General features: G+C 30.7%; 1 protein-coding gene across 2 annotated transcripts in view; it reads left to right on the top strand.

Moving 5' to 3' along the window:
- The window catches only part of LOC130674672 (transcription factor collier), a 157,440-nt gene that overhangs the window by 114,552 nt on the left and 15,304 nt on the right, over positions 1 to 27,584 (top strand). For both annotated transcript variants that reach the window (XM_057480070.1, XM_057480071.1), the window contains exon 7: positions 27,094 to 27,175. In XM_057480070.1, the coding sequence (XP_057336053.1) occupies positions 27,094 to 27,175 (82 nt within the window). The remainder of the gene's footprint in view (positions 1 to 27,093; positions 27,176 to 27,584) is intronic.

The following is a 27,584-nucleotide window of genomic DNA, read 5'->3' on the forward strand; positions in this document are numbered from 1 at the left end:
ACAGGATGTGAAGCATCCAAAAATTTAGTATGCTCTTATAAAAAAATTAGTATGCCGCATCACAATTATTTTAATGTATGAAAATAATTTGTAATTAAAGCTTATCGATAAGTTTCTCGTGCATAGTAAGTGCTGTGATACAGCATAATAATTTTTCGTATGAGCACAATAATTTTTTGGATGCTTTCTTTCCTGTTTCAAGTTTGGTCGACAGCATAATAAAAATTAGTAGGTTTTGAGCCAACCCGGGAAAAAATTTTTTCATGAAATTTTATAAAATTTTATGCTGAAAATGGCCTGATGAAATTTTATGAAAATTTGTAAAATTTTATGAAATTTCATAAAATTCTACAGTCACCATTAATTTTTCGAATAAAATATTAGATCACGAAAAAAAAATTGCCATTAGATCTTACAAAATGATCTAATGAATGAAGGCGTTACTGAGACAGACTAATTATATTTTTTATTGACGAAAAAATCCTGGCGACTGCTGGGCTAGAACCTACGTCGTTTCGATTTGAAGTTCTTGCTACTATCCACTGCGCCGAGCCACGTACGTGATAGCGAATGTATTAATAGTATATTCGTCGAGATATGGAGTTTTAAGCTTTCATACGAAATTTTGTATAATTTTATAAAATTTCATGAAGTTTTATAAAATTTGATAAAATTTTATCAAATTTTATCAAATCATACTAATGAAATTTGGTGAAATTTTAAAAAGTTTCATACAATTTCATACGATTATATATCATTTTATAAAATTGTATTTAATTTAATAAAAATTTATAAACCTTTTATAATTGTTATTGAGATCCCAAGAAGTTCCCATACAGGAGCTGCCAGAGTTGAACAACGGGCCCCTACTTGGCCCAGCACTGGGAACCTAGCTTTGGCACACCTATATTGGCCCAGGTTTGGGCCAGGACTGGGTAACTTAGCCTTGGCCATCCAATGGCAAGCCAGACTTGGGCCACGACTGGGTAACCTAGCCTTGGCCGTTACAATGATTACCCGGGCTTGGGCCAAGACTGGGTAACCTAGTCTTGGCTATCCAATGGCAAGCCAGACTTGGGCCAAGACTGGGTAACCTAGCCTTGGCCATCCAATGGCAAAGCAGGCTTGGAACAGGACTGGGTAACATAGCCTTGGCCGTTACAATGATTACCCGGGCTTGGGCCAAGACTGGGTAACCTAGCCTTGGCCGTCTAATAACAACCCAGACTTGGGCCAAGGTAGGATTACCCAAGCTTGGATATACCTATGATTTATATAAGTAGATCATATAAATGTACCAGTTCAACGTTAGTAGGTTCGTCCAGTAGCTACCGTTCGGACCCAGTAATCAGAAGGACGGCAGTTCGCGCCCAGAGTCCAGCAGAATTTCCACCGAGTTTTGTTCACATCATTTACCTCCCTTAGATAATTAAAACGTTAATGATCAGGAATGCTACGAGGTTAATAATAATAAATTTTTTCAATCAAATTTATTCGTTTCCTGGAAGCCTGGGCTAGGTCTGGTAACCAAGCATGGGCCAGGTCTGGCAACCAGGCTTGGCCCGAGATTATCATTCTAGGCTTCTACCAAGGCTGGGCCAAGACTGGCTTACAAGCCTGGCCCAAGGTTCTACAAAGTTGGGCCAAGCCTGGGCCCGTGGTACTTTCCTCTCTAGGATATGGGTATGAAATTTTATACATTTCTATGAAATTTTACAAAGTTTTACAAAATTTTATGAAAGTTCATAAAATTCGAAAAAAACTTATGAAATTTTATCAGAAACCATGAGATACTTCTATGAAATTTCATAAAATTTTATGGAATTTCATAGAGTTATCTCATGGTTTCTGATAAAATTTCATAAGAACTTGTCAAATTTTATACCAATAACTTCTTGGAATCTCAATAGCAATTATAAAAACTTCATAAATTTTTATAAAATTATATACAATGTTATAAAATTGTATAAAATTTTATGAAACTTGATAAAATTTCAAAGAATTTTACCAAATTTCATTAGTATAATTTCATAAAATTGGATAAAATTTTGTGAAATTTCATCAAATTTTATAAGTCTTCAAGAAATTTTATGAAATTTCATGAAAAAATTTTTTCCTGGGAACATTTTTCTCCGTGCAGACATCGCCCAGCCTACGGCATATTTTCTATTAACGGCGTCTTTGTATGGGATACTGGCCAAAGCCGGCAGGTTATCGGTCACAGGTGATAGAAGGCTCAATTAGTCTGATATTTTTTGCACGCAAACTGTAGTGCATGCAACTAAAAATTATATTTTTTGCACTGCTGACGTCCCAATTGGAATTATTAGGTCATATCTTTTTTACATGCCGTGTTATATACAATGTTTTCAGCTGTCGACTATGGGCGCTAATTGTGTACATTTTAAACATGTGTTACAAACAAATTTTTAGGTGATTTCTTACAAATTTCGAAAATATTAAAATTCAGATAATTTTTTTGTCCTTTATTTTTTCTTTCACCTGGCAACAATAGCTTATCTCTGTAAAATCATGAGCATTATGGAAATTTTAAATCAGATTATGGATTTTTAAATGTCGCCTAAAAATTTTGCGTGTTACTTCATATGTAGTTACTATATGTACATATATATATATATATATAATTCATAATATGTAGTTACTATACATACTTCGAATCTATTTTTGCATTTTTTTTCAAGTCAAATATTTTATATCCTGATCATTACTACTGGATAAGTTATTTTTATATTGCACCTCTGAAATAGAACTTTCGAATTATACATAATTCTATACGCCATCTATGAGTATTATCTGATATAATTGTCTCATATTTATTCCTATGCACATAAAAGTCTTTGAATTATAATTTTATTATTTTTAACGGGAATTGAAATCCACAATCGATTGGAAAGATTAACAAATGAAAAGTTATGTATTTTTCAGAATATAAGGAAAACTATAATATAAAGGAGAACGGTTTTCTTAATATAAATTAATTTATCAAATAGTCATAGCAAATTCGGCTTGTCACTGTAGGCTACTCTGAGCACATTTGTTTGCTAGACATTCATCTTTATTTGTTTACTACGAACTTTGCTCTAGATCAGTTAAACATTTGGAGATATACCTACTCCGTCCAATAAACCTAACCTTCAAACTTTCATTGAATATTTTAATTTTAAATTACACGTGTTTGAATTTTAATATTATAAATCAGATATCACTAAAATGTATATTTCAAAATTTTATTTAATATTTTAATTATTTTATTATACCTGTTTTCCTGTGTGAATACTTGATGAACTTCAAATTAACTACTTATACTAATTTAATTTATACTAAAACTTTTCTTTTTCTTCTTCTTCATTGTAAAATAACTTATTCGCACCTCGATAAATGCAGCCTGAAGAGAGCGAACTTTACTCGTTACTCAGGCCCAAAATTTTCTTATCTGCCCCTCCATATTTTTCACTTTTTGGCGCACGCATCCCAGTAAACACATTGACGTAAATTTGACGTCAGAGTGACGTTACGCTAAGTCATCATTTACGTAAGATATAAGTCACGAATGAGTCAGGTGTGACTCATTATTTCCCACTTTTTTACGTAAGATTATGATGTAAAACTAATGACGTATACATGACGTAAATGTGATGTCTGTGTGACATTTTATGACGTCAATATGACATATGGGTGATGTCAAAATTATCAATTCGGAAAAAATATTTTTGAAAAAAAAAAAAAAAAAAAAATGAAATACCGAATTTTTGATTTGATTATTACCGCGTGAACGCATTGTGAATTCTGAAACAAGATTAAATAACGTTAAATGATGAAAAAATCCTGGGCATCTGCTGGGTTCGAACACGGCTCCTCTTGGCTGGTAGTCCTGAACGTTACTCACTGGTCCACATCACGAGAGTTCAAATCTCGTGCTTAATTGATGTATTTAGAGTGAAATGCCGGAAAAGACAGAGTTCATAAGTTTTCGTGATGGATTTTTACTAAATTTAAAAAAACTCCATGAACTTATATGAAATGTTATAGAAACAATATTTGTGGGCCTCGATGATAATTGTATAAAATTTCATTAAGTTTCATCAAATTTTTTAATTTTTTGTTGTGATGTGAAATTTAAAAAATCTTATATAAAATTTTGCGAGACATTAAATAATTCCACAAAATCGTATGAAATTTAATCGATTGAAAAATTGTGATACTTAAACTTTAGAATCATAATATCAAAAGAGTTCAAACTGTCGTTACATTTTCTTTGTCATCCTAAATGATATTTTCGATATATATCATTTAAAAAAATAAAGTTAATTTTTTTATGCTCACGCTAATTTTTTAATCTAAAACGTCTGAATGATCTATTATCGAGTTTATCGATTACTTTGACCCCAAAAATGTTCGACGTTTAGTTGTTATTTTTACACATTTACACATATTTGAAAATTCATTCTATGATTGTTTGATTTCAATAAATAGATGATAAAAAACTATGACTCGGAAATTACATCAGCATTGCGTAAAATACTGACTTGTCACTGATGTAAAGATATGATTTAGGAGTGACATCCATATTACGTATAACCGTGACTTTGCTACTGACATAAATGTATGATTTTAAAATTACGTCATTATGATATACGGATAATGACTTTATTACTACATAACAATGTGATGTAGATTCTATGTCAAACGTACGTAATACATAAGTCATAACTGTGACATAGTACAAGAGTCATGCTTACATCAATATGATGTCACAAGCTTTACATCATATCAAAGTCATGTAGAACGTCAGATTGACATCAAATTTACATCAGATGTCGTGACATTGCTATGACCTACGTATGACGTCAAAATAAGGTCATGTGTTCACTGGGATTATTCTCCTTACTTCTAAGATTTTCCTTGTTAATAGATGTTTTGATGCTCGCTTGACTCATTGTATGTTATCAAATTTTTTCATGAATTAAAAAAAAATATTATTTTGAAAATAATAAAAATTAATCGGACGTAACAATATTTTACATTCGTATTAGTCAAAATACAATCGTTAAATAATCAAAGGTTGCTGGGAATAATATTAGGAAAAAAATTTCTAAATCCCATGTTTTGTGTAGATTCTTTCACCCGTTCATTGTCGTTTGACTCACTTACTATCTGAATGAAACGAAATTGCGAAATATTTAGTATTTTGTAGATTTTTATCTGTCGACTCACGGTCTCTCGATCTATCTCGTACACAGCGGCTGGTTCTCACTTGCTCGTCTTTCCTTCATTCATCACTAACGGTTTTTCTCGCACATAAAAAAAAAAAATCAAAATACAAATAATCAATAACCAGTCCTACAATCACATATATATTACTCAAACGGTTAGATTCAGGCCTAGACGTCATTTAGATTAATCTCGAATTAAATTTTGTAAACGTAATTTACGACGGATTGAAACACATCAGCAACTCAAGTTGAGATTCAAGTAACGCCTGACTCCATTTTTGTAAATTATACAGGAGAGCTAAAAAACAGTGAGAAAGTCATTTTTTTCAACTTGAAAAAATAAAGTTCCAAGATTCATGATATGCTGATATTTTTGTCCCATACGAAAAAAATATATATCCGTATATATCCGGGCAAATCTGCATATATGAGACATATATTTATATATATGTTGCATATATGCGACATATTCCAGATTTGCCCGGATATATCCGGATATATATTTTTTTCGTATGGGGTTCAGAATATAATTTTCTTTTTCTAATGTGCATGAAAAATATATTTTCCATCTTAATATTTAAAGTATCTGTTATATCTTTCATTTTTCGTTGGAGTTAGGCAACTTTCGTGCAACAACTTTTATAATTCACAAAGTTGAAAAAAATGTAAACCAAGCAAGAATTTGTATTACGACGATTGCCAACAGGCAATGCAAAAAAGTCATTTTTCAAAAATGTAGAGTTAGGCTGTATTCCACCGAGAACGATAATATATATATATATATATATATATATATATATATATATATATATATATATATATATATATATATATATATATATATATATATATATATAACGTACTAAATGCTTGGTGCTTGTCTAATGTAGTATATTGCGTAGTGGTATATAGTCGAATGACGGGCGTCGGCCATGTTGTCTTGACATTTCCCCTTGAGGGTTGGTAGGTGGGTGGATATATTTAGCCTACCGCCTCTAGGGAGTTCGCTACCCCAAAAACCACCGTAGTGTAGATCACAACCCTGTCTCGACTTACGATACTCTCCGCCGCTACGTCCGCTACTATGCCAAAGTAACGTCTGACCAAAATTTACAGTACTTTCCTATATTTTGAAGCCTATTTTTGTTGTTCTGTTTTATTTTCTTAGTTATCATAAATAAATATCAGTGTGGTCTGTAACTAATAAGGAATAATGATAACATTATTGACGCGAACATAATATATGAAAAAAGTATGGTTGCTAGAATAACAGCTAAAATTGAGTCAAGCACAAATTGAGTAAGGAAATTCCTCCACCTTTTTGTAGCAACGTCAATAAAAACTGTAATAACACTATCAATGGTTACTAAAATTTACTGCATATTCTAGTAACAGTTACTATTTTCTTGTAGTTGAGATAACCACAATCTATCGTTTGTGTAATATTAGCATACCCCTGAGTAAACAACTGAATTCGACCGAATTAAAAATTTTAATTCTGTTATATTCTGTCGAATTCTGCAAAAGAGAATTCAACTGAATTGAAAATTTGAATTAGAATTAAGCAGAATGAAACCGATTTAAAATTTTCAAATTCGTTTTAATTCAGTTTAATTCGGATCCATAACCAGAAATTGGAGAATTATTTTCGAATTAATCAGAATTAGACCGAATAGAATTATTTGAATTCGTTTTAATTTGGACAAAGTCTGGTTTTCCTGCCGAATTAGACAGAATTCCTTTTTTAGTTAGGTACCGAATTAACAGAATTTATCTGAATTAAATAGAATTAAGAATTTAATTCTGTTTAATTCGATCGAATTCAGTTGTTTAACCAGGGACACTAGAGAGAAAAGTAAAACATGAGGCCCAATCGAGCCAAATGAATTGTGCAAAATTTTGAAAAAATTATACTATCTCTTATAGCGTAAGTCATTAAAATTATGTAATAAATTTTGAACAATAAATAATTTCTGTAAAAAAATTACTTTAAGATAAAGTAAAAAGACGGATGCCCAATTCCAAAACACAGCAACTAACAAAAATAACATTTTTGAAATATGTATTGAATTATGTTCACAAAACACTGGGACTAAAATTACTAAAAAATCGATTTTGAAAAATTTGTCTCTTACTGTGTTTTGAAATTGGGCAGCCTTTGGCTAAACATATTATTATTTCAATTGAAATAAAATATTGACGAGTAGAGATGATTTTACTATATATAATCTAAAATTTCAGGAAGTTCTACGTATAGTATAAAGTATTTAAAATGAAAATTGTGCTGCAAAGAATCAGACACTGAATTATTATTATTTTGATTACATAGCTGTTATTTTTACATACGAATAAATAATTTAAAAAAAAAAAATTTTGTAGCCTACCAAAGTATTTTAAAATTGGAAATGATCTGTTTTTTTTTATCATAAAAGATAAAATATCCATTTCTTCAATCACTTCCATAATTCTGAATTGTCTGGTGATAATCGAAATTCTTACAGTAACTGGTCAATACTATTTTCTATACTATACATTCATACATACTTATTTCATAATATTATCCGTAAGCAATAGTATATTTTATGAATATGTATTTTGTATACATATATATAACTAAAAATTTTCTCTATTTACTCGCCAACAAAACTTCTCTCTTTTCCTTCAACCGTTCTTTTCGCGTTATACGATACCACTATACATTTCCTTCTACTTGTCGAGGCCAAAAAAAGTCATCAATATCTCATGGTGGCTTCTGCTTCTAGCTATCATGTAAGTATACATACATATATTTATAGATGTGAGTGTATGTGGAAGTTCAGATATAGTGTAAGTAGGTATAGTAAAACCACGAGATGTTGGCGGGAAACTGATGCGGACAAGTCCCTTTACTTCACATACCACCACTACTGTATTGAGTACTTTTCCTTTTTCATTCTATTTCGAAACTCACCCTTGTTTCTTGAACACGCACGCGACAAAACTTATCCTGTATGTATATATAGAGATATAAGGCGGAGTCACGCCTAATCCCGCATGTCAAAATGAAGGTCTCTAGAGTCTCTGTGAAACAACTACGTATATATATACGTATATATATATATATAACTTATGTGTACGTACAAGTGTGTCAATAGTCGCGAAATGTTGATCAAATTTATAAATATAATGCTATTTTTATATGATCTTTTCTAAAATCTGTATAATTTCGAATATATTATATATTAGTCTGATTAAAAAAAAATATCGACATTTTTTTTTTTTACATAGGAAAAATATTTTTCGAAATAACGAAAAAAAAAATACTGTTACACTGAGAAAAAAAATCCTTTTATTAAGAATATTTACTTGATACAAGAACATATATATATTCTTGATAATTTTCGAGAATATATAATTTTGTCTCAAGAATTCGTAGAATTGATGGAAATAATTTTTATTTAATTCGAGTAAAGCTATTCTTTTGTTTACTCATAATAAAATATCAAATTCATATGAAAACAGAAATAAATTTGATGCTCTTTTCTCAAGAAATTGATAATTAATAATAATAAAATAAATTCTTGTAATGGTTTTCTTGAACCAAGAAATTCATCTTTGGACAGTATTATTTTATTTTCTCAGTGCAAAGTTTGAGCTCTTAATATTAATATTAACAACCGCCTTATCGCAATTTTTCTAATTTTTTTCAAAGTAAATCAGTGTATCCAAAAAATCAATATATGTTTTTGTTGAACTTTTAATATTATTTAACTCTTCAGGCGATAATATCCGACTTATTTTAAAATGCTATAGGACCTTTTTTTGTAAATCATTTCACTTCCCACAAATTATTTATCATAAAATAGACGAAATTGTTTAAAGTTCTTTACTTACTTGCATTTAAGCTCAATTAATTAAAATTAGCTAGATTGCGATTTTTTGTAACAAATTGACATTTAGATGCAAATAATTACAGAGCTTTCAGGAATTTTAAAATTTTTGTAAAAAATAAGTTGCACGAAATTGCGCAAAACATCATACAGTTTCTAAGAAAATACTATAATAAATAAATACCGCGTGATACTGGATTAATATACTTTGATTATTTAAAAAAAAGTTAATTCAATCGCTAGCCACAGTGATACCTTTGATCTATTCATGAACATTTGTATGATACACAATATAAGATGCAAATATCCTGTAAATTGACTTCATTACTACACAGAAAAATATAAACTTTAAAAATTAGTGTTTGAAATTATAACCCGGAACCCGGTTGTCAATATGGGGAATTTTAACATTCAAATAGTAAATTTTATAATACGTGTCGTCTATTTTCTAAGTATCAGTTACGATTTTTAAAGTTCAAATAGTAATTTTTCTTACATAGACAATAAATTTTCATACTTATCCTGTAATTATTCACGTTTTAATCATAAATGACAAAAATACTATTTAAAATGATGGTATTTACTGATCACTTTATCATTATATTACTTGTCATTCTCAATTTATATAGTTCATTTTTTTCCGTGTATTTTATACCGTTTTAAATTACTATCCATTCGAACTCCCTTAAAAATTGCCTCCAATTTATTTTCAAAAATTTTAATTAATAACTAATAAACCACTCAAAAGATATAATTGGTTGCCTCTAATTCCTCTCTCTTTCTCTCGTTATCTAGTTAGTATTAGGAACGCCACAAGTGCATTAGTAACATAGTTGAAATTTGTTCGTGGTAATGTTTAAACTCCGGCTGACGAACCAAACATTTCTAATCCTAGTTTATGTCATTTTTTTCGATCTTTTTCAATCACATAGCAAAAACGTCGAGCATTTTTTTTTTTGATTTTGGTTTCCTCAGTACATATATTTGTATATATATAATTTTTTTCTACTTTAAGATGATTATTTGATTATTTATACAATTGCTTGCAATTGGCATAAAATTTCTAAGTTTTTTTTTGCGCACAATACGTGTATACGCTGGGGTTAGAAGTAGAGTTACTCAATTATTCAAAGCGTCGTCCCACCGTGTTAGAGATCCCTTGCACGCGTGTAACGAATAACGTGTTTCAAGATTCACTTTCTTTTTTATCCCCATCCCTCTCTTTGGTTTATTTATTATTTTCATTCTTTTGGAGTTTTATTTTTTTCTCACGCAAGTAAAGATGGTAAAGTTTTGTACGAAACGTAAAGGGTGATCTAAAAAAAGTAGTACGCAATTTATAATAGTATGCATATAAATTTGTGCTGCTGAAAAATTAAAGAAAAAGATAAAGGAAAAATTAAACATGAAAGAAAAAAAAATCAAGTACTTGAGAAAAATGGGCTTGCTATGAGAACAGTAGAGTGTGATCGCTGATGGGTGCCGCGCGCGGCGCTTGTGCGAAAGACAACGAGGTAGAAAGAATGAACGAATGGTGGATGTGGAAAAGAGAAAACGAATCCCTTGGGACTATCGGCTGCGCGCTGAGTCCTGTGGGGCAAGTCGATACTCCAGGGACAAACTGTACTCCCACTCGAACCTCTCTCCCTTGTGCTACTACTATTGCTCTGCTTTTTCCTTTTTGTCTTTACATTTGAGCTACTCGTCACCTCTTTCTCTTATACCAGCACTCAACTTTTGAACATTTTACGCACGCGCCTTATATACACAAATCGAACATAAATGTATAATTCATTTTTTATAAATTTATAAATATGACAAGCACATCTATATTTATGGACCATATACAATTAAGTGCGTCACTGCTTTATCTAAAAAAAAACTACAAAAATAAATGACAAACCAACAAAATCTTAACAGTATAGTATACCCTTGTTCTGTCTGATCGTACACTACTTTTACTACTTGAGTGTATTTTTACTATTCATACAATAGATTATATTGCGATCTAACCAACTTATCTTTAAACTGATATAATTATTCTATAAAATTTAAAAAATCCCATTTTCGTAAATATCTGTTTTGTTAAATTAAACGGAAATGAAGTTAGACAATTTATGTTAGCTTAATTGACTTTTTCCTTTAATATAAATTTTGTTCATTAAACAATAAATCTGATTTCGGCAATATACTTGATTATAATTTAAAAAAAAACCTACAATACATTGAAATTAAATTACATTTATCTCGTCGTTAAATGCGAATTTATTTTTTTTAATTTAATACGCTCAGTTTCTATTTCACCAAAATATAAATTACAATTTTTTCATACTTTTTCTGATGCCAAATATATCTCATGTAAACAAAAAAAAATTGAATACTATTTTTGTGGAGGAGACAAAGTTTTTTTTCTTTTACTATGCCATTAATTATGAAATCAATTCTTATTCATCTTGATCACGTTCAGAATATGTAAATATATAAAATTTATCATTGGTGTTATGGACAAATTGATTGATTAATTAATCAAACATTCATTTTTTGAACGACGTTTCATCACTTTATTATTTTGACTTTTTCAAGTTCTGAAAAATCCAAATGATTGCAATTTTAATTTATAAACACTATAAACACTTATTAAAACTCAGATTATTAGAAATGCTGAATCACTTTCTTCGAATTGTTCATAAACTAGTTATTAGATCAAACAAATAAGTAATTGAAACAAAATCAATTTTGTTAATAAATAATATTTCGATTAACCATTACTTAGTTTGACTACTTACGTTCTTTGATGTGCGTATACAGAAAAAAAGAATTTCTTGACGCAAGAAAAATTTTGTTTTATAATTAGAATTCAAAAATTTTTTCTCACAAACGGAAAATTTCGGTTTGCAATTTATAATTCAAAAAATTTTTTAGGGCAAGTAAAGATTTTTTGCAATAAGAAGTCCTTTTTTGAGTGTAGTTACCCATACAAATGACAGTATTCCAGAACAAAGACTCAATAAATAAATATAACAATTGCAGCATTTAAAATTTATTTTATTAAGTAAAAAGTTACCTAAAGATATGTATTCGTTTATTGATTAACTGGAAATATATTTATCGAAACATATACTATTGCTCGGAAATGGGACTAAAATCAATAACTCTTTTTTTCTTTGGAAATTTCTAAAATCGATAGAAAAAGTTAAAACAATATCTATATTATTTTTTTTTTAATATTGATACGAAGATATATTCTTATTTATAATAGTAATAGCTACAAAACTATTGTTCTTTCAACTACACAACTTGTATATCCTGTGCTTTATGGTCATATGACTTGTATATGAATTATATGAATGTTATCGTGTGTTAGAAATAAAGTTGAGAATAGTAACATCGCAGTAGAGTAGTACTGGAAAGGCAGGTTGTATTATTATCATCTTGGTGCTTGCAAGAGAGGGATTGTGTATAAGAGAGGGTGAATTCACCCTCCCCATGTGAGGCATTGCCATGGCAACTCTTGCATGGTCCGCTACGGCGTCCTGTCCTGTTAACATGGCGACTGCGAGAGTAGGAAACTTCTTATACTGATGGGCAATGATGATAATATTTGTATCGTAAAGAATATTTTTGCAATAATAATACATAGTTATACTATTGTTTGAGTCCTTGAAAACTTGGTATTTCTTTAAGTACCCCGTTTTGCCCCTTCCTCTCCTCTATCATTCTCTTGGTTCGAGATACTAGCGAATTGATTCAAGGCAACACTTTATCATACTAAACATATACATTCTTTCTCAATTAAAAAAATCGGTCTATCGGTTGACCCTGCGGCCAGCCCCAAAACTTCCCGCGTTTTTTGAGCTCCTGGAGCTCAAAAACATTAGTGGGAATACGTTTTCGAGCTCTTAGAGCTCGGAGCTACTCTTGCATATGATTGTTTTTTTATCAGATTTTCAAGCTCAAACCAGTTACATTTTATGTTAAAGTTTGAAAGTTTATGAATCGAAAACCATTAATAAACAAGCGTTTTTCCAATTTTTATTCCTAATTATGTTCAATGAAATAAATGGATTCAAGCAGAAATCAATGTAAGTGATCAAAATTATGATTTAGATGAGTTTTGACTTAGATCAGAGCATTAATATATAAAAAGTCTGAAAAAAATTATTAAAAACGATATTTTTTTGTTGATAATATGATTTAAACTAAAGATCAAGTTAGATTACTTAATAAGGCGACCGAAAAAGACCATGAAGACAAAAAGTTGGCATGATTTTGAACACATTTTAGTTCATTATATGACGATTTATCCGGGAATAGTAACATAAAATGCTATTTTTCAAACATTTCGAAGCCGATATCTTCTGAACTAATAAACCGATCCGACGTTCATTGTCGCAATCAACGTGTCTTCTTAAGTTCTAGAAACGATTAAATGTATAAATTGATCAGATGAGTCACTTCAAAGATCATTTAAGAAAACCATTTTTTACCGTTTCTTTCGCAAACAGTATCTCTCGAACAAATAAACCAATCGAGATGGCTAAGGTGGTAATTGACGCGTTTTATTAGGTTCTAGAGCTGATTAGATTTTGGAGTCGATCATTTGAGTCGTTTCTGAGAAATCACGAAACTAAAAAAAAAAAAAATTTTTTTTTTGTAATTCCCCAAAAAGTTTCAAGTCTACTTGATCAAATTTTCAGGAAAGTTGATGGCCAACAAGCTCTTTCGATTGCCGCCTTAACCATCCAAATCGGTTCATTAGTCAAAAAGTAACAAAGAGCTAACATACATACATACATGCACACACGCACACACTCACACACAAACCCACTCACATACAGACAATCAGACATCATTCTGAAAATAAGCGGAATAGCTTCCTAGGACCTCAAAACGTCAACATCTGATGAAAACTTGATTTTGGAAAATCGGGGTGAAAACAATAACTTCCCGAATTTATTGAAAATCCTCAATTTTCTTAGCGGGAAGTTAATAGTATATTGTACATCTAGTGCGGTAAGTTGTCGATTGCCCACGAGAGCAAAGTTGAGCGCACGAACGAAGTAATCGCTCATTTGCTAGTGTGGGTAATCGACACCACCGCACGAATTGAACATACTTTTTTTATTATTAATGCGATATGAGTACTATTTTAGTGCTCGCTGTTTTGTTCCCTAAGTAGCTTTTTGCTGATTCAACTGTTGCCGCGACATTTTTGTGGGTTATACGATAATCTGCATGCGACTAGAAGTAAATTTGCGTGCGACAAATTCACTGGTGTAATCTACTTCTTTACCCCATTCCGTGTTACTCGTTATAATTTTGATTAACGAGCAACAAATGATCATATTAAACATCTTTAACTACTTAATCAACAACTATATTAATATTATTTAGATATTAAATATTATTTTTAACATTCAAACATTTATATGATTATTTTTCATTGACGCAAAATTATCATAAATTACACATTTACACGCTTGATGGTGTAAAAATTTTGAATTCACACTGCCTAAATTTAACGATATTTAGTGTAATTTCATACCGAAATTTTTACACCGAATCATTTACACTAAAACAGGTCCAAAAATTTTTTACATTGCTTATATATGCATCATCTATGTAGATGTACAAGCGCATGCGCTGTAGTTTGCTTTTTGAGGGAGAAGGGGCATCCGTTAACTCGAACATTTCAAGAAATTTCCGCTCCTCCAGAAGCTGGCTCTCCAAGTTAATGGAATTCGATTGTATTACAAAATTCGAGTTTATGGGATCCATGAGATTAATCTAAATGATTTTTTCAAAAATTTTTTCTGATATTGTTGATTAGGCTCATTATAAAATGGTTGTTTGGATCTAAAAGGACTTTGTCTTCCTTTTTTAATCAAAATCAAATGTTTTTGCATGATTCAAACAGATAACTTTAATGTAAAAAATTGCTGGTGTGCATCATAAATTTAACATACCATCGCTAGACACGTGCCTAAAAAGTTATCTATTAATTTTTATGATACAAAACTAAATCAGAAATCTCAAAAATTGTATATTAATTAAAAAGAAGTCATCCTTACTTTAAGTACAATAAGTCAAATCACATATGAATATGACATTTTTTATAAAAATCTCACAACTATTTTATTTATCTATATTTTTAACCACGTACTATAAGTTTTTGTATTTTTTCATTTTTCTATGCTCAGCATACAATTATTTCAAGTTTTAAGATGTAAACTGTAAATAAATTTTTTTACTAGGTAAATTTTCAAACATCGGAAACAACTATTTACCAAAAATTTGTGATACATTGAAAAAACATAACGTAATAGCCGAATAATCAATAAAAACAATTGGACAAATTGAAAGGAAAAACTAGTCGGTTCTCATATGGAGTCTTTAGTTGTGCTCGAGACTATTAAAAAGAATTACGGCATGACATTTCTTACTGTAGCTTGGTTTTATGTTTCTGACTCCGTTCATTTTGCTTGGTAATAACGACAAGCTTTAATTGATTGGCATAGTTCCCGGTTAGGAAGTACATATACGCTGGGGTTTGATTCAAATTTAATACTTAATTTCAGTACAATTTCAGCTAGGGATTATAAATCAAGCCTGAATTAATCCAATTTTCACAATTCAAGAATTTTCGCACACAAACCAGGCGTGAATTGTATTGTGAAACAGTTGTAACTGCTTCGTGAATCCGGGAGAAAGATTACAGTTGGCCGAGAGTAAGTCGGACCGTGTACAGCACCAATCGCAATTGAATCTTACTCAAGACCGCGTTGGTATTATTTCGTCGAAATGTTGGAATGGATACATGACGATACCGAAGCCCTAGAATAGGAAAGATAAGAGAAAGAGATACGACTCACCGTCTCGTAAATTGTATTTGGAATATGAGTACCGTATATATGTATATGTAGTAGGGTAATTAAAAAAAACATAGATACAGCAGCTTACAATCTCAATCATATTAAAACCTCAACGAAAATTCATTTTCACATTTTAATAACATAGCAATTGGTTTTTTTCTTTCAAATTTAAGCTAATAATCTAGATAAATGGTGAGGACTTCCTAAAAATAACATTATCTTACCACCATACAGGATCAAGTATTTAAATTTCTGTTCATCAAAGTATTGAGTCAAATAATTTATATATTAACGTTATCGTGATTGTGGAATTCCCTATTTTATTGCAAAATTTTACCGTGTATAAAAATATTTTGGAACTAGTTAAACTTAAAATTTCCACACCAATTTATTAATCCTACAGCGGAAACTAATTCTTTTTTGGATGTGCGTAGTATAATAAGATATTGAAGTAACAATCAGTGTAGTGACATCAAAGTACAAGTCTGCCACATCAACATCAACTCGCAGGGCAAGTTCTATAAATCAGTTATAACGCATGGGAGTAAATAACTTCATACATTAAGGAGTCATTGTCTTCAAAGGAACACTATACACAAATATCAAAATTGCATTCCAACCTATCATCACAAACTTGATGTTGCAAAACGTGCAACTCCTAGCTTAATCATTTATAATCAAATCATTTATCCAATTTCCGAATTCACTAATAATTAAATAAAACTCAAAATTAATAGTATCCTCATAACAAATCGGCCATTTTTTCTTCTATAATATTCTCAAATATCTTTTTTTTCATTCAACACACTGCTGACTAAGATAAAAACTATATATTTTGTGCATTCAAATCTTTTTACAAACGCATATTGTTTTAAATGTTATTCGATTTTGTTGATTATAAAATTTTATTTAATAATAAATGTAAAATTCTATTAAGAAACAGAATTCTTTATCTAATGCTTAAATTATTAATTTTTTCTTCGTCGCAAATTTTATGTTAATCTATCGAATATTTTTCGAGATTTGATACGTTTCACTCAAAATGGACTACTGACATGCAAGCAATCTGTTTAAGTGTTTCTCAAAAACATGCTAAAAATCTATTAATTTATGAGCACAGTAAATACTCAAGAATATAGGTAATATTTATTCATATAAATAAATTGTGTTTCTTAGGTAATATATGATAAACTCGAGTGCAAATTCAGTTATTCTTAACATTCTCCTAACCCATTTTATATGCTTTATAAAATAGGCTGTCATTATAGGTTATTTTTACATTGTTATCGTCATATACATGTAATGATCCAATATGACGCGTGAGAGCACATGCACAAGAAACACACACACACACATATATATATATATATATGTGTCTTATGACATACATAAAGAGGGTTCACAGACATGGTTTAAGGTATACTCTCACCCGCGTAAGACGTATTACTGAGTTATGAATTATGTAGCATCTTAGTATAGTAGCTCTCGGGTCTTTTTCAATAGCCTCCAAGATCTTCAGTTAGCTATCTTATGATTTCAACTAAACTGTGTGTATATACTTTATATAGCCTTCTTTTCCACTTATTTTCTTCTGCTTTGTCGACTACTTGATTCACCTATATTCAAATTTTATAAGTTTCATATTTTATTTTCCAGATATGGAAACAAATAAAATGTAGTCATCGATTTATTGTCATTAGGAAATGAATATTATGTCTTTAGTTATACACATATTTAGATAATTAATTGTCGCTACAATTCATTTCTTATTGGCTGTACAATACATACTTAAAAATGTACCTTACATAGTTATACATGTATCACCAGCCAGTTTATAATAGTTTAAGGTCTATGGGGTAATGGAAACTGGTTAAACATTAAGTATCCCCGGATACTTCGCTAACCCCTTATACTCATGTACCTTAACTCTCTCACTTGCGGAAACTTATAAGGTGTGTAAATATAAAAGAAAAAGATCTATACACGTGAATATATATATATATATATATATATATATATATATATATATATATATATATATATATATATATATATATATATATATATATATATATATATATGTGTTTACAGCAGCAGTATGTGCAGAAGTGTGCTTGCATAGTTTATTCTCTATTCTGTATACTCTAACTTATAAACGTAGACTTTAATACACATTCTTATTAATTGATATGTCTTGACTTGAATATCAATTATGCATTTAGGTCTGCAGGCTTATTTCATGTGTATTTTTCAGGCCAATCATGTACTCACGTGGTTTGTGTAGGCAAACAAGGATTTTAATATAATCAATTAATTTTGTCAATGCACTATATATCGATGAAAAACAAATACACACACACACACAAATATATATATATATATATATATATATATATATATATATATATATACTTATCTTCTTTTATGTATTGATTTGCAGTTCTCTACAGTCGCGTAGACTTTTCGAAACCTGTGCCCACATAAAAACTAAGAAAAGTAGCTTGGATTTACTCAGGCAAAAATCCTTTGTCTCATCTACAGTAGGATTCTCATGAAATTTTTTTTTTAAACTATCCTTTTCTTCGCACTTGTCAATAAATAATGTAGCATTACAAAAGATCAACTGAGGTAATATTAATAGCAAAGAAAAAAAAATCCAACGCGCATTATAATAAAATTCAAACTTTTGCGATGTCAATTAGTTCTTTTGTAAGTCTCATTAAGTATCGTGGTTGAAGATAATTTGTAATTATTAGTAAGCACAAATATTTCTATCGTAAATTCCACGATCATTGATAGGGTAAAGTTGGTGATATTTGCTAACTTGATGATTGAAGTAAATCAGCCTAACCCTATCGGTTAATGAAATTTTTGATCACGTCTAGCATGACGATTATTAGTCATTAATTTTTGATCGAATCATTACAGCTATAAATATTTTCAAAGTGAATTATGCTAATTATCCAGAGTCAAAATTACAAGCCTATTTTAATTCTATTTTCTCCCATACATCTGAGACGTAGATTTTTTTTGTTTTTTTTTCTCTTTCCACTTCACAATAAGGAATAATAATTTCCTAAAATTTCATAAAGTTTCCACAAATCTTATAAAATTTTTCAGGCAATTGTTATTAAAAAAAAAAAAGATGTTAAATTGCGAAACAAAAAATTCCAACTAAATCTTGTAAGTTGGGCATTGTGAAAAGTCGGTCCAGAACGTCTATATGCACAGAGAACTTCATATATAATAATTCTCCACTGATAGCTTTTTTATTGATAAATAAAACTATTTTGAATTGATTTACTCCAACATATTTCTACCGACAACAAATATCCTTGGGCTTAAACTATATTCTTATTCGGACTAACACTACACGGAAAAAGATTTACTGTTGCTGCAACAGGAGGCATTCATGTTGCAGTAACAGGAAAAATCCTGTTTTAGCAACAGTATTTTCTTGCAGCTGCAACAGGAGGCAGCCATGTTGCAGCAATAGTATTAATCCTGTCGCTGCAACAGGATTTTTCCCTGTTGCTGCAACATGTCTGTCTTCTGTTGCAGCTGCAGGAAAATCCTGTTGCTACAACAGGATTTTTCCTGTTGCTGCAACATGAATGCCTCCTGTTGCAGCAACAGTAAATTTTTTTTCCGTGTGTTTATTATCGATTTAGTTGAAAAGTAACCGGTAAATGAGAAAACACGTTATTTTTCATGCTAACTAATGTGTTTCTTCACTCACCAATCACATTTAAGATAAGTTATGTTCAAAATTCCTGACTAGAATTTTTCATAAGGACCTAACAAGGTCTTTATCAGGTTAACTTTATTTCAAATAAGGTCCAGATCAGGATATCCTGACGAGGAATTGACATGGATATAACGCTTAAGACCAATGAGGTCCTTATCAGGATTACCTTATCAGGTCTTTATCAGGATATCCTCATCGAATCCTTATCAGGATTACGTTCCCAGGTCCTTACCAGGATATTTTCATCAAATCCTTATCGGGATTAACTTCTCAGGCCATCATTAAGCATTTTTAAACATGATTATTATTATGAAGAATATTATTATTATTTTGAGCCCGGGACCATTGTATTCTTATGTTCAGTCTTGTATGGTTAAAATAGACGTGTTTTAAGCGGTAAATCAAACATTGAAGAGATTGGAGAATTTCACAATCAAATCGGCTTTCGACTTTTCGCTTGGAGCATAAAAAAGCCTGTCGCAAGTTTCGTTGCCTATAGCATAATGAAGTTTGATGTATGTTGTATCATTATTTCATGTATGTTCGATTCCTATTTTTTTCCTTATACATAAATACCTAGACGTTCATGCAAATATAATTTCCACAAATATAATTCCATACATGATGTATGCATAACTTTGAGTATCAAGCACTAAAAAGTAAATATCACAATCGAAAAGAAAAATGAATACGCATGCATAGAACGTAGATGAAAAATATGAAAACTAGACGCGTACACGCATTGGATATTTCAGTGGTGTTGAATGCTATTGATGAGGGTTGTGCATGAGGGATACACACGTCCGGGGTAAACAGAAAGTCGAACCAATTCAATCAAACCTTGTGCGCAATAAATCATCTACTCTGCTTGCGTGCACACCCTAGAGTTTGTTTGTACTCATGTACCAATTAACGATTGCTACATGTTCCAATTTTTTCACATGCGTATATATTTAAAATGTCTAAGTATTTTTATTTTGTTTATTCATGGTTAGAAAATTGAATTATATATATATAAGAACGAGCAATACCTTCACTCCCCGCGCCACCCGTCGATTGAATTTCTAGTGCTGAAACTTTTTTAACTTCCCGCTGAGAAAATCGACGATTATCAAAAAATTCGGGAAGTTATTGGTTTCACCCCGATTTTCAAAAACCGGGTTTTTATCATATGTCGACAATTGAAGGTGCTAGGATGCTATTCTGACATTTTCAGAGCGATGTCTCTATGTATGTGTGTGTGTGTGTGTGTGTGTGTGTGTGTGTGTGTGTGTGTGTGTGTGTGTGTGTGTGTGTGTGTGGATGTAAACCTCTCATATCTTTTTGATGAATGAACCGGTTTAGATGGTTCTTGCGGCATTCGAAAGATATCTTCTGAACTTAGATTTTCAAAAAAATTATAGACAATTTACTCAAACGAACTCTGAGATATCTAAGAAATACGAAAAAAAAAAAATTTTTTTTTTTCGTTTTTTTTTGGACATTGTGAAAACTGTTGGATCGATCAATTCCAAAATCTAATCAGCTCTAGAACTCGATAAAAGCTTTCGATTGCCACCTCACAAAAAGGGAAGCAAAGGTATTGTCGAGCTCGATAATGTATCTATACTAATGTTTTCGAGCTCTTAGAGCTCGAAAACAGCGGGAAGTTTAGGGGCTGGCCTGCAGGGCCAACCGATGCCCAGATTTTTTATGATGAAAATGACTTTTTTTTAGCTTTAAGATATAAAATAATAAAATGAGTCTCGATAAAATTTATTAGATTTTCAACAAATTTCTCAAGCCTTCAATCGTATGGTTATAAATTTATGCAAAAATATCCCGTAGTGTTCATATTTAATGATATCCAAAAAGGGTTGTCTTGTTTGTTCGTCCAGATATCAGGACAGCGTTATTTCTTGAGGTTAGGAAAAAATACTAAGGAAAGTATTTCTACTCAAGCACATGGGCACACGAGAGTCTCTCGAGAGCTCATTGAACCTTATGACGTGGATTTTATATACAGAAAAAAAGTCTAACTTGAATCAAGAGTTTTTTTTTCTTCAAAATTAAATTCTTGTTTTAAGTCATTCTGTTTTTTAATTCGAAAATAGTATATTACACACTGAAGAAGGAAAGTTAAGCATTCCAACCTACGTGTTTAACTACCTACCCGAGCTGAAAGCAAGGACGACAAGCATGCGAATTCGGACGTCCTGCCTTCCTCCGTGGCGTGTATTCGACTTTTCACCAGATCTGCACCTGAAAGTTTAAATTCTTGCATCTGTTTGTGAGAAAAATGGCCCTTGTGCCAATTTTTATCATTTGTTTTCTCATAAAATAAAAGTATAACTTTCTTTCCTCTAAACAGGACAGGAATGCAAGCTTTCGGTGCAGGTATGGTAAAAATATTTACTTACAACAAAAACGAGAAAATTCTCCATCTGAGCAAGTTTATCTTAGTAGAAAAAACTGTATTCTCTAACCAAGAATTATAACATTTCGAACGAAATCATGTCATTCGTTATCTAATAGCGTGATATTCTTGTTCTAAGTATAGCGTTTTCTTGGTTTGAGATACTAGCGATTTGATTCAAGACGGCACTTCAGCATACTTATGTACTTTCTTTTTTTTAATTAAAAAAATAATGTCAACTTTACTCAATGTTTTTAGGTTGCAATTTTATTTTTGAAAAACAAGAAACCTCAGACAGGTTGGAACTCGCGTTCGTAGAGTAAGAAAACTTGTTTGCTATCCACTAGGCTGGCATGGATCCTATCCAAGCTATTGTAAAATTGAACTTTAACTATAACTAATATGACAATAATATAGAGGTCTCTCTGCTCTCCATGGTTTGGACAGTTAGGTGGGGGTATTTCAAAACCGAGAGACTAATATTCTTGGACTGAGGTCTTACCATTCTTCTTTTCAATCGGTAGCACAGTCAAAACAAGAGTTTGGGTTATTTTAAGCGAATTTTTTTTTTTTCAATTCAATAAAATTACATTTGGGTCAAGAATATTAATTTTCAGACTAAAATATCCATAAATTAAAAAAAAAACTTTTTTCATAATTTTTTTGGCTCACGTAAATTCTTCTTGATTAAAGTTAGTTTTTTTTCTGCTTGTATGAATGTCTATAGTAATCTTCGTATTAAGCGTGAAAACGAAAATGTCTCTTTATAAATGAGGGTACAGTTTTTTGTAACAATTATATAAAATAATTTTCAATTGAAAAGACAATTGTTCTTAAAGTCGTTGTCAGGTGATGAGCATAGTGTCAGGAAATTCAAAAATTTCGTATACTTATTAAGGGTATTAAGATGCAATCACTATTAAAATTCAAACTCGGTTGACCTTCTCTAATTCGAGATATTTATAATTAAAGTTCGGATCATTAACATTGCAAGCAATAAGTAGTATGCGTTTTAGGTCGCGGTCGTGATTCTAATAAATAAACTAACAGTCAGAAACTTTTGAAAAACTAACAGAAAATTAATGAATTTGTTCTGAATTAAAAGAAAAAGTATTCACCATCTTATTATTGAGACGTTGCAACGCAAAATTTAACAATAAATGCAAAAATTTACATTTCGGTGAATTGGACGAAAATAATCTGACAACCCAGTATGCCAGTATGGATAGTACTATTTGAACGGTAAACTTAAACGGATAGTCAGTACACTATGCAGCAACTGGCAGAGCTTATGCGACGTTGTCAAATTATAATTTAAGAAAATGTTTAAGAGTATTTGTGTATACGTATGTATGAGTAATATGTAGGTAAACTTTTCAAGGGTACAGTATCAGACAAAAACAATGTCATTTTAACTATCACCTAACCTACTCTTACCGTGCATATAACTCAACTTTTTGACACTATATTGTAACAGGAGAATAACCATAATATCACGCATCACTTAATAAACATAATCCGGTTAAATAACAAAAAAAAAATTACTTTGTTACCTTTGCCAAAACTGAGTGGAAATTTAGATTATTTTTCAATTAAGAAAAAATATGTTATTTAAGAGGTTTAAACAATTAAATATGTTTTGAAATTATCTTTAAAACGCGATGAATCTTACGGTATGAGTTTCGTGTGAATATATTTAGAAAATTTCGCGGTAACTGTGAATATAAAAACCGTCTTTGCATTTATATATATATGTATACATATACATATATATGGAGATATATAATCTTACAACATCTATGGCATTGGCTGTTGTTAGGGTGGGACTAATAGATTGTATTACCTAGCTGATTCAAATGCGAACTGAATTTTATTCTAGCAATAGGGTGATATCTATCGATAGTATAGTGAATCGCTTCGCGAAGCGAGCGTTAGTTTCTTACAGGGTCTAAACTCAATTCCGCATCAGTAGTCTATTAGATTCTTTTCCTTCAAAGCTTTATCTCTCTCTTGCACTAGATCTCCGCAGAAATGTCGTTATTTCGAGTGTCGTCGTAGCTTTAGTTTTCAAACTCTTTAACAACGAGTCTAAAACATGATTTCAACATCAGTAATAAGTTTCATCGTCATAAAAGTGCTATTCAAAGTATCGAGGGGAAAATTTTTATTTATCATTGTGCTCAAGTGTTCAATAACTTATTCAGGCGAATATTTTCTAATCATAAATTGCAAAATGTTGTGTACATTAATATTTCTTACCCAATAGTCAACTAGTTTCATTACTTCCAACTTGACACGACTTCGATTCTACTGTAATCTACATGAACAACGAAAATTTTGATTAATTTCAGAACAAATAAAGACTTTTGATTATATGACTTTCAGGTAGTTACTTCACGTATTGCAAATACATTTAATATATATATATATATATATATATATATATATATATATATATATATATATATATATATATATATATATATATATATATATATATATATATATATATATATATATATATATATATATACATACAAAAAGAATAATAGGGAACCCAAAAGCAATAACAACATGTCTAAAATAGAGATATGCTTAGCGTGCGCGCGTGATCATCCATGCTGATAAGACTGTATACAATAGACTTTAAATTTACACATACATTATATACTTATCTTTTCAGTGTACTCTGCTAGCAGTGTTGGATAAGATCTTAACTCTTTTGGATATAGCAAAGTAAATTAAATTGATTTCGGCGCAACGTAAAACTTTATTATATCGACATTTTTTTTATTTACGTAAAATATTTTTACATTATTGACTCTTTCACACTATAAATTTTTATTAAATCTAATTTTTGCTATTTCATATACTTTTTAGTAACTTAAAAAGTATTTGATTGGTTAATTTTGATCTTCAATCGAAGCTCATTTTCTATCAACTCATTTAACTGCAGGTCACATCGTTTAGACGATCAATTCGAAAAATAGTATATAATCTAATTGAGTACTCATTAAAAAAGAATAAGTGAAAATCACTATTTTGCATTAGAAATTCACTTATTGCTAGTGAAAAGTATACCACTCTATGAATTAGTGACATAGATTATTGGTAAATAGTGAATAGTAACTTTTTTTACCATTTCAAATTGAAGGAAGAAGGAAGTGATTTTGACAACGAGGGGAAATTGGCTCATGAGATGTTAGGCGAGTATTGCCAATAAACTAGTGTGGACAGCCTTTCTTCACTCAGTTAGATACAACAGTTTCAATATCTAATAGTAAGAAAGTATGCCTTTTTTTGGTGAAAGAGGACATGACCCCTTATGTGCTGGAATTATTTCTAATACCCAAAAGTACTCTCAGTGAAAACAACTAGGGTTTTCAGTCAGGTCCATGTAATGAATTGTATATTAGGATTAAGTCTAGTTTCAGTAGTAAGTTCAGTCTGATGTGTTCATTGGGTCTTTCTGTTAGTTCGTTTGATGATTAATGGACAGTATAGATACATATTTTTTTTCTCTGACGATATCCTCCGAATGAATCAACCAATTAAGACAACTCTTACGGCAATTGGCACGTTGTATTAAGCTCTAAAGGTCAATCTCAAATACACAGGAAATTTGATAGCTGTTAAGCTTTTTCGATTGCCGCCAGTACAATTCCAATCAGTTAATTACTTAAAAAGTTACAAAGAAAGTTACAGAGAGTACACTCACTGACATCTTGCAAATAGTTGGAATAGCTTCCTGAGATCTCAAAATGTCGATATCTGATGAAAACTTAATTGTCGACAATCGTGGTGAAAACAATGTTAATAGATTTTTCGAAAGTCGTTGATTTTCATAATGAAAAGTTAAAAAAAAAATACATAGGGTAGATTCGATCCACCAAGGACTACTGAATGTTAATAAATGATAGTTTGGTCAGATTTTATATTTATTCCACTATATTATACTATATCTATCGATACATACGTTCAACCTATAGAGGACGATAAAAATGCACTGAAAAAAAAACCTTTTTTTATGTATCTGCGTGTTTGTGCCCCCCCCCCCCTCCCCCGAGTGAATATTTGTTTAATCATAGTAAAAATATACTTCAACCGAGTAATATTTTCTTGATATAAGAATTTGTACACTCATTTTTAGAAAATATTCTTAGTTGGAGTACATTTTTACTAATATTAAACAAATAATTTTCCCGGGGGGATACAGACACGCAGATACTTGAAAACAGTTATTTTTTTCAGTGCATGAACTTTAATCACTCAACTGATTTTAGTGAATTTTTAGATGAAATTTTACTCATAAATAAGTTTCTCCCATATCTTTCTAACATAAGCAAAGATTTTCGACGCATGATGATTTGATGCACAATCGAGTGCAAATGAGATATATTGTGATGGTATTCTTAGTCAAAGTATACATGTACGTAATTAATTTACCTAGGATTAATTTCAATTCAAGCTGTGGATGTTACTCCATTCAATCTTAGCTATAAATCGTTAAGCAACTTATAGATTCCATAGGTGATTTTAACAAATTAAACTTGAGATGTATACTCTGAATCAAATTCTAAGATTATAAATAACAATATAAATTTAAAGGAAAAAAAGACCAAAATAACAGGACTTTATGAAATGCTTGTAATAGTATTTGTATAAAAACATGCAACGCTTGTTCAGTCCTAAAGGTCGAGTAAGTATAAGCGCGTGGCGGCAGGTTTTAATCTGGAGAAATGCTGAATAATACAGACAGGTAGAGTGGCGATGGAAGGTAGTGGCAGCACCGGGGGCTCCAATTGGCTTATGCAGTATTCAACGCAAGCTTTCCAGCCGCTAGTACCTCTCGTCTTCTCTAATTAAGTTTTGCTTCGTGCTGAAGAGCGTTAAACACATTGTCAACCATTTAACCTTTTCAACAACACTGTGCTAAAACTAACCACGTACAATGATTGTTTTTTTTTGTTTTCAGGTTCTTTCTCAAATTCTTCCTCAAGTGTAACCAAAATTGTCTTAAAAATGCGGGCAATCCGAGAGATATGCGACGCTTCCAGGTGAGTTATTGTAATTTGATTATTGATTTGAAGATTAAATCGAGTAGATCCGTTGTGTCTCAGATTTTGATGCATTCTATTACTTTTAACTTTCTTAAAACCTACAGTCTGACTTTAATGTAATGTGTAGCAATGTCGCAAATTATAGCTCAGTGGAATAAATGTTCTGTTTAACTTAGTGAAAAAATATTCAAATCATGCTAATATACAATCTACGACTAAATATTGATTACATTCACTTTAACAGTAATTATATCTTTGTAGTTTATAAAGAAAGGAAAATTCGAGGATCTTCTATATTTCTATATATCGTTAATTTGATGAAGTTCATATCATCGTTGTGAGAATTTATTAGGCTTTCATTAGTATTCCGATAAATAGATCACTTAGTTTTGTCAGCCATTACTGT

The sequence above is a fragment of the Microplitis mediator genome, chromosome 9, assembly GCF_029852145.1.
Source record: "Microplitis mediator isolate UGA2020A chromosome 9, iyMicMedi2.1, whole genome shotgun sequence".
Classification (NCBI taxonomy): domain Eukaryota; kingdom Metazoa; phylum Arthropoda; class Insecta; order Hymenoptera; family Braconidae; genus Microplitis; species Microplitis mediator.